This window comes from Plectropomus leopardus, chromosome 20 (assembly GCF_026936395.1).
Source record: "Plectropomus leopardus strain MGB_pleo_1.0 chromosome 20, ASM2693639v1, whole genome shotgun sequence".
Taxonomy (NCBI): domain Eukaryota; kingdom Metazoa; phylum Chordata; class Actinopteri; order Perciformes; family Serranidae; genus Plectropomus; species Plectropomus leopardus.
Genome location: NC_142195.1, coordinates 27,654,140 through 27,666,290, shown reverse-complemented (window position 1 = coordinate 27,666,290; position 12,151 = coordinate 27,654,140). Strand labels below are relative to the sequence as shown.

The 12,151-nt window shown below is 39.7% G+C and overlaps 1 protein-coding gene across 2 annotated transcripts in view; it reads right to left on the bottom strand.

Moving 5' to 3' along the window:
- zswim6 (zinc finger, SWIM-type containing 6) overlaps positions 1-12,151 on the bottom strand; it is a 70,697-nt gene that overhangs the window by 43,852 nt on the left and 14,694 nt on the right. The window contains exon 1 of one of the 2 annotated variants that reach the window (XM_042509482.2): positions 2,772-4,190. The exons of the other annotated variant lie outside the window; for it this stretch is intronic. Within the exon in view, the coding sequence (XP_042365416.2) occupies positions 2,772-3,198 (427 nt within the window). The 5' untranslated portion in view covers positions 3,199-4,190. Of the gene's footprint in view, positions 1-2,771; positions 4,191-12,151 lie in introns of those variants that run through there. 2 annotated transcript variants of the gene reach the window in all.

Here is a 12,151-nt window from a genome sequence, read left to right as displayed (position 1 = left end):
TGAATGTGTATTCTCAGGATACTCAACTTGTTTTGCTTGGGGGCCACTTTTGTAAAATGACAGGAGGCCAGGGGGCACTCGCAACAGCCCCATACATGTTTCTAGGATTTTAGGACATTTCTTGGATTTTTTTAAGATTTTAGGTTGTTACTACTGTTCTTGGAAATTTCTAGGATTTTAGACTGTTTCTAAGATCTTAAAACGTTTCTAAGATTTAAAGACATTTCTAGGATTTCAGAACGTTTCTGGGATTTAGGACACATCTTGGATACTAGGACATTTCTAGGATTTTAGGATATTTCTGGGAATTTAAGATGTTGCTAAGATTTTAGGACATTTCTCAGATTTTAAGATGTTTCTTAGACATAAAGACATTTTAGGGTTTTTGGATGCTTCTAGGACTTTAGGACATATCTAGGATGCCAGGACATTTCAAGGAATTTAAGAAAATTTCTAGGAATCAGGAATGTTTCTAGTACCATGGCCTCACCTCAAAAGTACAAAAACAATTCCCTGAAACTTAATTAACTGAATTTAAAAATGGTTGGGGGGGGGCACCCAACCGGGCACCAGATTTGGCCAGTGGGCCGTGAGTTGAGAATCACTGGTGTATTCCCTGTGGCCCTTCACAAAGCCCACATGCATTTAAAAGCGGGGAGACAAGTGACGTGCCTTGCAGCAACTCAAGTGTTCAGATTGCATTACAATTCAAATTAACCATGCAGAGTAATGGGATTACAGCCCTTGGCGCTCCCTGAGAAGGTGTCCTGAATCTGCTGAACTCACAGGTGATAGACACAATCAAAGGTTGACCACGCAATGACCAAGGCTGCAAACCAAAAACTATCCCTTCAACTTCAACACCACGCTGGCTGCAGCCAAAGTGCTCGATTACAAACACACACAAAGACGCAAACCCAAACCAATTGGCTGCAAACTGGTGTGAATCATCGCCCATTTAAAAGAATCGTTGTGCTCAATACGCTTCCTCCTTTCCAAATTTCTTCTACTTAACAAGGGAGTGAAAAGATGCTTTTGTTTGCCTTCCCTTTTGGAGGCGACAGGAAGCTTGAAAGACACAAATGAACATGAAAATAGGAACAAAGTGCCAAACTCACAATAGGGATGCTGGGCATTTGATATGTGTGCTGCTGGGTAATTAAAATCTCAAAGAGGGCCGAGAAAGCACGTAAAAATAGTACGAAAAATATGACATAAAATCAAATGTTACTGAGTGATTGATTTGTATTGCTGGTGGGGTAAACTTGTCATGCACAAGCAGCTGTCAGCTCAGCTCACAGGTGTCTGTTCTTGTTTCACTTGGAGAGAAAATCTCCTTTCAGTGGGTTTTAAACAAGCTCACACACGGTAGCTGGTCTCATTTTAGCCATTTGGAAATAGAGCACATTCACTTCTGTAATGGTTATTCTGCTCAAACATTTCAGTAATAACAGGCAATCTAAATATATAACAATGATTACGTGAGACTGCATAACTGACTGCTTTCCAACTCAGTACTTCAACTTTATTAACCAATTTGTGCACAACGCGTATCCTGACAGCGAGACAACAGCATCTGTACTGTGGCACACACAAAACAACTCATTCAAATGTAATGTGTGTCAGTTGACACCCAACCCATCCCTGTGTACTTCCCTTATTACTCAATACTTTTATGTAAGCATTTAAAGAATTATTTTAAAAGGTCATACTGTGTCAAAGTCTTTATGTGCTAGATCTGGCAAGAAATTGTGATTTTAATACATAAAAATGAGCTTTAATGCCTGATCCAATTTTTCTCTTTTCTTTCAAAACATGGGGAAATGGCTATGAGCATCTTCAGAAGAAATTACCCAAAAATTGCAAGCAAAAAAAGGTAAGTGGTACAAGAATATTACTGAAAAATCAGCAGCAAGCAGTAAATATGGTTTTTTATACTTACTCAGTTAAAGTTTCTCAATGATTCTCATGAAAGAAATGTGGGAATTCCTCTTTTGTTGAAGCCACAGCCTGATTTTCAACACAACTAAATGACTTATAAGGCGATGTACCCTGCATTTCACATTCAAACTACTTTGAATACTTCCACGTAATCATTTAAGTAATTATCTTAAAAGGTCATGCTGTGTCATCTCTGCTAATGTGAGGAATTTTTGCCAGAAACTGTGACTTGGAGAATAAAAAATGAGCTGAAATGCCCCCTTGTGCTTCATGGAAGTCACATAAGCTCAAACAATGTGATATATTGTTCAATTTAAGGACATATGAAGTACTTTGAGGTGACTTCTGATGCCTCCCTGTCTTGTGAAAATCTTACTTTTATGTCACAAATTGATGTGGTTGAATTTCAAATTAGCCTATTTTTTTTTAAAGCACAATATGGTGGTTTATCATTTCTGCTAAAGTTTTTCAATGACTTGTGGTAAAAATGCAGGGATTCCTCTTTTGTTAAAGCCACAGCTTGATTTTCACCACAATTAGAGGTTTTTCTATGGCTTTGTACCATGCATTTCACATTCAAACTGCCCCAAGCAAAACAGGATTTAAATGCCCCAGTCACACATTCCCATTCATGCACACAGCAGATTTAAAGCCCCATTGTAGGCGCTCCTCTGCCGCATGACCGCTTCACCCTTTGTTTTCAAACCCGGTCACTTTATCTGCCTATTTTTACCCGATATTCACATAAAATCGTCGATACGAGTCTTATAGGGTGATTAACTGTCAGATAGGGTTATATTCGTACTGCCCGGTCCCGTCACATCACTCACCGACTTGCAGTACGTTGTCCACGCAGCCGCTCTCCAGCAGAGCGATGCCCCGTCGGAACGGCAGCCGCGTTTCGTCGCTACTCTCCCCGCTACTCCCGAGCTCCTCCCCGCCGGTGTTGAACGACGAGTACATGCAGATCTCCCGCTCGCTCCTCGGGAAAGACCAGTAAACGATCCGTCTCTGAACGGGCTCCGGGATCCGCTCGAAACGCTCCTCGACCCTCTGAAACGGCCACTTCTCCGCGACTTTCCTCGCCGCGATGTCCAGCAGGGTCTCCGGGTTCTGGGTTTTGCTCGACTCGCCCTGGGTGGCTCCGGAGCCGCCGCACGGAGCCCCCGCGGCCCGCTGGCCTTGCCGACATGTCGCGCTGTATCCCGGTCGACAGCAGAGCCGCTTGGCCGGGGGCTGCTGTACGCGCTCCGCCATGATAGCTCCGCTTTAACGGCGACGGAGGAAGTCAACGCACCATATGAACGGGACGGGGACGGGAAGAGGTTACACACGGCTCGGTTGTTGGCCGTGTATGGCCAAATCATCCTTTTATGGAAACATGGGGGCAGGGCCTCTCCGAGCTTGTCAAACCCCTTTGTTGACAAATTAAGAGGAGGCGGGGTCTGCCCGGTTAGCTCCGTGCTAAAAAAGGACCGGATGGCGGAATTCCCGCACGGCCGTTAATCCTTTGTGAGGTTTGGGATCAGAAAAGCGACAAAACCGGAGTAAAAACGACCTTCTGAGCAGCTTCCAGGCGCTGGGTTTTATCAGCAGATAGTGCCGACTGAGCGGCGAGGCGAGCTGCTTTGTGTGGGGGTAGTGAGCTAGAAAAGCCGGACTGAACGGTGCCTGTGGGGCGGTGATCGGGCCTGTCAACACCGGAGCCTCGTGGTTTTGGGGGAGGGGGCAGTGAACGCAACACCGCCCCCCGTGTGACGTTTAAAGGTCCACAGGAATGTGGAGCAGTTTAAAGAAAACACAACTCATTATTGGAAATACAGTAGCAGAAGATGAAAGAAGTAGACTATTTACTCTTATTTAACCACACAATGTTTTTTTAAATGTGAATTAGTATTTTTACTATATTATGTATACTATTATTGCTATTACTATTATTATTATCAATGTTATTTTACCATTTTATTCTTGTTTCCTTTTATTCGGTTTCCCATTGCACACAAACACACTTACACATAATTATGAATGCCAGATTTTACAAAATTTCCCAAATATAATTGATTTGAAATATATTATTATTAGAATAACTGGGCTATTATTTGACCTTTTTTAATTTATTTTTGTTGTTGTTTGTTATGTTGTACACATGTGTAACATGTTAAATTCGGTGTGTTTGTTTTCTTATGTGCTTTGATTATTCCCCTAGTTTATACCATGTCTGTACCTGTTATACACTCCTTTGTTACACTCTCTTTTGTCTTTTTGTACCAATCAGTAAGTATCATCAAGTAGTTCCTGTACTGCAACACCTCGAGGGATGGAATAAAAATAAGTATAAAAATAAGTATTTTTTCTGCATTTTTTAAAACTTTTTTTAACTTATCTTTTTTTTTATCAGTGTAATTTTATTCTTAGTTTTAAAGTATTTTCATTTCATTTCATATTTTGTACTGAAATTTTATTTTATTTCAGTTATGACATCATTTTTCTAACAGGCCTGAACTTGAGAAGATAATGCAAAGATGTACGTACTATGGTATGTACAAAACCAAAAGGTAGAAGAAAATGAAAATACTCCAGTATAGTACAAGATCTTGTGTAAGTGTAATTAGTTCAGTCACTGATGATACAGTACACAGTGTGTAAAAAGGGGTTTGTAATTGTAACTATGATTCTGATTCCTTCTCCATGAGCGATCTCACCCCAGGCGAACTGGACAGAGTTCACTTGAGATAATGGTCATGTTGTTGTTGCCCATTTGCCCTTTGGGGAAAACGGCTAGATTTCTGTTTAATCAGCTGGTTAATTGCATTCACCTGGAGTCCCAGGTGTAAACCAGTCCCTGAGGAGTCAGCTACAATTGAAACAATGGGTTCAGTATGAAAACACTTTGCACCGTTTTTGTAGTTAAACTGTTGTGTGCAACACAAAGCAGTAATTCTTTGCTCTCTGGCAGGAAATGAACACTATTTGATGATGACCACATGTTGAGCATAGGGCTGTGCAATATGATAACCTTTATCGTCTGACCATAAAAAAATGTCTATTGTTTCATACTATGCTATATCTTTTATTTCGTATACATCATCAGATAACACTTTGCGTCCATTTGCATCGCTGAGGGGGTGAACAATGCACGGCACCAAAACAAACAAACGCGGAGAGGCTGGAAAGACACTGGCACCAACCAGCTTCCTCATAACGAGGAGGAGCTCGTACCCAAAAGAGGGACTAACCTAACCTATGTATTTTCTCCATATGCCAAATATGGTAAAAACATGATGTTATCCGGTCAAAAATAGGAAGAAATTACAAATTCTAAAGCCAAAGCACAGAATGACACCCAGAAAAAATACTATGCATGTTTTTAAGCTTTGATGGCTGTGGGATCAAAAATTGACTTAGAGAAACTCCGAGATTAAACAAAAATACACAATCTTGCCAAAATTCATGCCATATGCATGAACGCAACCAAAACAATAAAAAACGAAGAAGGAAAAGCACGTAAGATGATCTTAGAAGATGAAGATCTTAAAAGCTCTTAACTTTGTGGACTCTGCAGAAACTCAAACTATTCACTATTACACACTTTTATTGTTACTAGTCTAAGTTTGAAGTCACAAAGCCCTGGTTTTTCTGACTAATAATAAAATACAGAGAATAACCGGAGTGCATCTTTCTCATTTCAACCTTACAGTTTGCTGCACAGCAGCTTTGTGACTGTCCCAGTCGGGCTCTGGGGCAGATTAAACAAAATTCCCCAACGTTGCCTAAATTTATGCATGCATTAACGCAGCCAAAACAATCAAAAAATAAAGAATGAAAAGCACGTAAAATGGCCAAACAGTCCCTGAGGGTTAAACTACGTCTGTTGCGCTGTGCCTCTAATAATGATGCGGATGGTTTCAGCTTGGAGTTGTAAGAAAGTCTGGTGTGTCTCACACAGATGCTGAACTATAAATATATGTTACATAAAACAGGAATATTTGAGCAAAGAAAAATTAGGCCTACAAATCATCCTCCCTCACATTCATGCATCCACTGAGTCAAATCAAACCAGATCCACTGTCCAAAGTGCACTCCAGTTTTAACCATATACGTCACATTTTTCAATTTAGCTTCCCCTCAGGCTATGAAACACCGGCGAGACCAGATTAGCTCCTCTTTTCTTAAAGCTCCTCTAATCAATATTTCTCATATTAACACTGAATCAAAGGAAGAACCCGCAGAGAATCGTCACCCAGCTTTTCAGCCACTTTAGCCTCATTTACTGAATGATTCAGTCTCACTGCCCTCATCAACCTGGTTTCCAGCAGCAGGCCCACAGTACACCACCTGCTCAGCCCCAGACAGGACACAGACACAGTCGGAGCGGCCTGTGAAAGGAGTCAATCATCTTCAAAGCCAGATATTTTTCTCATAAGTTAGTGGAGATCGAACCAGAGATAAAAGGACAGTAAATTTTGACCTTGCATTCGTTAGGTGGCATAAACATGACTCTGAATGCTAATGTAGGTGTGCACAAAGTATTCAGATGCTTTACTTAAAGAGCATTAACGCTGGTGGTTTTGAAGACATTCACAATCTCTTCCAAACAAGTAGTTTTTTGACTAAACCGAGTGGACAACCCCTTCTTACCACCATGTTTGCAGTACTCCATGTGAAGTGTTTTTTTCTCTGCAATCTCTTTCTAACCATAACCAAGTACTTTTGATGCCTAAACCAAACCAACGACGCCTTCTTACTTCTGTGTTTGTGCCACTCAAAGTCAGCGTTTATTTTTTCCCGTAGACAATCTCCTTCTCACTATACCCAAGTAGTTCGTTGCCTTAAGGTGGGGCTAGGCATTATGGCCTTAAAACAATATTGCAATATTTTAAGGCAATATTGCAATATACAATATATATCTCACTGTTTTTTTAAAAAAATGTCCTTTAAACTAATGTTAATTATTAAAATACAAAATTATTGAATGAACTGCAGTTACACAAAAATTAAATGAAGTAGCTAATGTCATATAATAAAGTTGAATACGCTACTGTTATAATAACATTTAATAAAATACAGTTACAAGGAAGTTAAATAAAGTGCTTTTATAATGAAAATTTAAAAGTATTAAAAACTATGGTTGAAATTACATAAGTCAAAGCAGGAAACCTGACTCATTTCGGGCCATAAGTGTCAATGTTTTTTCTGTGGACCTGAAGCTTTCAGTTAACAGTTGGATGTAAGCATTAACAGACAGTTTAACAGATACCGCGACACGTCTAACCAAGAGGATGCATTCAATGAGCAGGCAACAAACTAACAGCTCTCCAGTTCATATATTACTAATATTTGCAAGTCACTCCTGTGCTCTGTGGTTGCAAAATGTGACTAAATAGTTGCAATCAGAGCTCTACAGATACAAACACAAGCCTCGCCTGCTCACACTACCGCCACTACCACTCATAAAGTTAGACTGTTTTCCGCAGCGCCGTTAAACCTGATGATTAATTCAATGTTAGCTGAAAACAAACTAACAGCTCTTCAGTTCATATATTAACAGTATTAACAAATGTGACTAAATAGTCACGGTCTGGAGCTCTGCGAAAGCCCTGCTCTGTGTGTGTGTCTGTGGGAGAGAAAGAGCCCTAGAAAGAAAGCAAGAGAACCGAAATTGCAGTGGCTTTTAGAAACGATGTTTCAATTTATACTCGATGTTCGCAATATAGTCATTTTTGTATCACAGGTGGAACAAGCCACGAACCTTGAGTGTATTCGATATATATATTTTTACCTTTCATACTAGAAGTACATTTTGCCAATACATGTACAGTTAAGCGAGGTTTGGAATGCAGGACTTTTACTTATAGTGTCAGTATTTTCACAATGTAGTACTGCTCTTTAAAGAGATCTGAATACTTCTTCCACCACTGCCACCCTCACATTTATACTTTGTTTATCTCAAACAGTAGTACTTTGAGTATGTGTTGTCCCAGCAGTCCCAGCCAAAGATGTTACAGTAGATATCTCCTTTTGATCAGCACCGGGGGAACATTACAGTCCTGATTTTAAACAGTTTTATTCATGCGTAAACAGTCGGTTTGTCACTGTAATGAGTTTATCTGTCATGCTTTTTTTCCCAGTTACAGTACCACCTGCTGCTCCGGCAGGACAGAGCTATCAGCAGCCTCATTTCAGCACACTCGCTCCATGCTGTGTAAATGATTTAGGCCCCCTGGATGAAAATCTTTACTATTGTCTCATTTTACCCCGCAGACAGCGCAGTCGAAGCGCAGTAATGACTGAGCCTATTCACTCAGCATGGTGGTAACAGTAGGTGGGCAAAGAGAGGAAGACAGCAACACAGACACACATGACACACTGCCTTCAATAAGACAGTCACCTTCCAACAACTGACTTTAGATTAATCTTTTAGACATTCCTCCTTCATTGTATTACATTTAAATTTCAGACGCTCATTATGTTAATAACGTTCTTATCTTTTTTTCTGCTGAGAGTGCATACATCTCATCATGACACCTTATTTATTAGGCCATGCAGCTGCTTTCTTTTCATTGTTTTAGCCATGCTAGGGGCATGTCCTTCAGTTAGTCGGTCCACCACTTTAGTCCATACTGAAATATTTCAACAACTATTCGATAGACAGCGATAAAATTTTGTCCAGACATTCAAGATCCCAAGAGGATGAATCCTAATGACTTTAAAAATCCTCAGACTTTTCTTCTAGCGCCACTATGAGGTTAACATTTGTGGTTTGAATTGTCTGGTTATACTCTGACTTTTTTATCTAGTGCCATCATCAGGTAAAAATCTGTCCAATACTTTGGTTTGCGACCAAATATCTGCAAAAATACTCTCTATAACCATTATTGGTGATATGTACTAATAGCCTACTATTTTGAATTATAAGTGAGATAAAAATTAGGGTTTCACTTTCCTTAATTTTTATTAAGGAAAGTGAAAAATATTATTAGAAAAATAAAACATAAAAACTTTGCTAATGTCAAACAATAACAAACAGAAACATATTGCATATGTTATCACTGCATAGCCAAACAGTTGATCGATTAAGTTTCACATTTTCAAATTTAATTCTTAATGACCAATTTATCTATCGTCTGTTAATGTTTTATCATTCCTAATGAGAATATGAGGCTGTTCTCCTTCAAAATACAACAAAATACAGCATTTTTACGAGCAGAAATTACATCTGTTATTTATGTTCTTGTATTAGGTGGTGATCTGTGGCAGTAGTGATTATTACAGGAGCAACGGAGAAAGTCAGGGCATGTAGTATGAAGAGCGAGAAAGTCTGGTTGTGGTGAGTGGAAGGGAGGAGAGTTGAATGGGTCAAACAAACACAGGACTTTCATCCATGAGACTGCTTTTCATGTCTTGTGTGAAACCAAAAGTCACTATAAAGCAGTTTTTATGTTGACATATGTCAAGTAAGATATTAGGTTTTTTCTAAAAATTGCCAAGGAGGGTTTTTTGGGGGGAAACTGTGACCATTTTACAACGTTACCCATAATGTGTGTTTAAAACTGCAACGACTGTATGAGTGATTCTGTTATTAATCAATGTGCAATATGTTTATTTTTACCTCTTTGTTGTGCTTGTTTTTAGTTTTATGACTATTTCTATCATCCTATAAATTGTTCAGTGTAACACTGAAAGCAATATAGAACCAAAGACGAATTCCATGTCATTTTAAAGTAAAATACTTTGAAATTATGGTGATATTAAGAGTGGAGGTACATAAAGAAGTGTGAAACACAGATCTGTGTGACATCAGTGGAGGGCAGAAACAGGAAGGGAGACACAGGCTGAAGAAAAAATATGAGAAGATACAATATGTTTTAAACATTAAGTGTATGCAGCGCTGCAGATGAGTTGTGGGTACCGTGACAGACACACACTCACAAACACAAACACACTCACACATACACATACACACACACACACATACATACATACAGAGACGGTCTTATAATCCCTACAGGCCTCGGGGCCACGCTCTCAGGCCCTCAACTGGGTGACAACAAACCTGCCTCTCTGATTTATGGAAATGCAGATGGAGTTTTTATTATGCCTCCTACTGCCTCACACACACACTCACACAATCAAACACACGTGCGCGCGCACACACACACACACACACACACACACACACACACACACACACACACGTGCAACCACACATCCTTCTCAGCTCAGCTAAAGGGAGGACAAAGGAGGTCAAATACTGTAAGAAATGTGTCATATCTGCAATGAAAATGGTGATTAGACTATGGGAACTGTGTGTGTGTGTGTGTGTGTGTGTGTGTGTTGGGTCTGTGCATAAAGACATCTTGATATTTAATTGCCGTAATTAACACGTTAAGGACACAATAAATTATACAGTATTTAAAGCAGCAAATAATTCATGCTCAGGTCAGTGTGTTGGCTGCATGTAAATCTTTGTGTGTGTGTCTGTATTCGTGGATTTTATGCAGTGGGTACAAGAAGTATTTAGATAATTCAGTTATTTAAAAGTAGAGAAGTGTTATCGGCAAAATGTGCTTAAGAATCAAAGGTAAAAGTACAAGACCAACAAAGAAAATCAAATTTATAGCTGAGCTCAGTAGTGCTGTTTTCTGTGGAAAGATCAGATGTGTGAGACGTCCAAATTAGATCACATGTGCATGTATCTGAATATTCATAACCCCCAAATCATGTGTGTCAAAGAAGAAGAAGGAGCATGGTAGGGGGAAGGTAAAGGTGCAAAAAAAACCTGTTTGGATTTAATTATCAGGGAATGTAATCCTCATTATGAAAGAGACTCCCTGTCAGTCTTTACAGAGGAACAAAGGGAGAAAGTGAGGAAACAGAAAGAAGGAAAAAATAAAAACGGAGCACTATAACAGGATGAGCAGGGCATGTCCACAAACTTGTGAGATAAAAACACATCATTCATCCTCTGTTCCCGTGGTGACGCCTCTTCCAGCTACTCAACACTTAAATAGAAGAGCTCTCACCTCAATCGTCTTTTTCTCATTCTCCCCTCCTCCTTCTTTAATGCTCTTTACCATCCATTCTTTCTTCATTTTTCACTTCAATATCTTTTCTCTTTCTCCCCCCCATCCTCTCTGGAGTGCTCTTTATCCCCCCCAGTCCTGAGTATCCTCCCACACCCTCCCTCCCCTCTCTCTCATCTCATCCCCACGTCCCCGCCCCTCAGCGTTCAGTGATTAATGCGAGTTTTAATTGTCATGCTCACTTTTATGCTCATTAAAGTGTATTATGCAGCAGTTAGGGTATTAAAGTTCAGCGAGAAATTTCATGCATACTGATGAGAATGCAAATGAGCCCAGCGTGAAAGGATACTATGGTTTGTGTTGTGCATGTGTGTGTGTGTGAGTGTGTGTGATTATCCCCAGGAGTGAGGCAAAGTGTCATTATCACCCGCACTAGCCATCTTAGCTGAGCAGAGAGAGTCCATCCATAGAAACCATACTAACGGGAGTCTGAAAGCACTTCTGAATACCTGAATAGTTTTTAGCACAGGATGCTGTATGTTATCAAAAAAATGCTTTACAACGAACTTATGTGCATAAAAAAATGCACATGTTGAAATTTAAAGTTTAGTATTGATATCTGCTATCTGAATCATCATACTGAAGACGCTTCATTTACAGAGCACGTCTGTCAACAAAAGAACATGTTAACCCTTTGTCAGTTACCAAATGCACTTTTCAAAGTCTAGCAGGAAAAAATATAATACATTAATATTTTCCTCTACTTTCATTGAGGTAATTTTTGCACTCTCTATACTGCCAGGATAGCCTACTACATCCGGTTGCACTTAACAGCAGCAAGCCAACTTGCTTTTCTGCTTATTCTGACCCACAATCCTTTGCACAGTTGAAGATACTTCACACTGCCTGAACTGCACACAGATGACAGCTCGTTGACAGCTGACAGAAGTCGCAATGACTTTAATAAATCAGCATAAGAACCAAGCACAAACAATCTACAACGTATGAAGCTATGACTTTAAAGTTTTAACTTTTCTGGCGAGCTCCGCAAATGATTGTATTGTATCTCTGAGGTGATGTTTCGCAATAAAGTTAAGAATTGTACTGAAACTTTCAAGCTATGGATTGCCATAGATATATGAGCAAAGGGGTCAGAGTTCAAGAGATTATGCTATGCTACAAATATA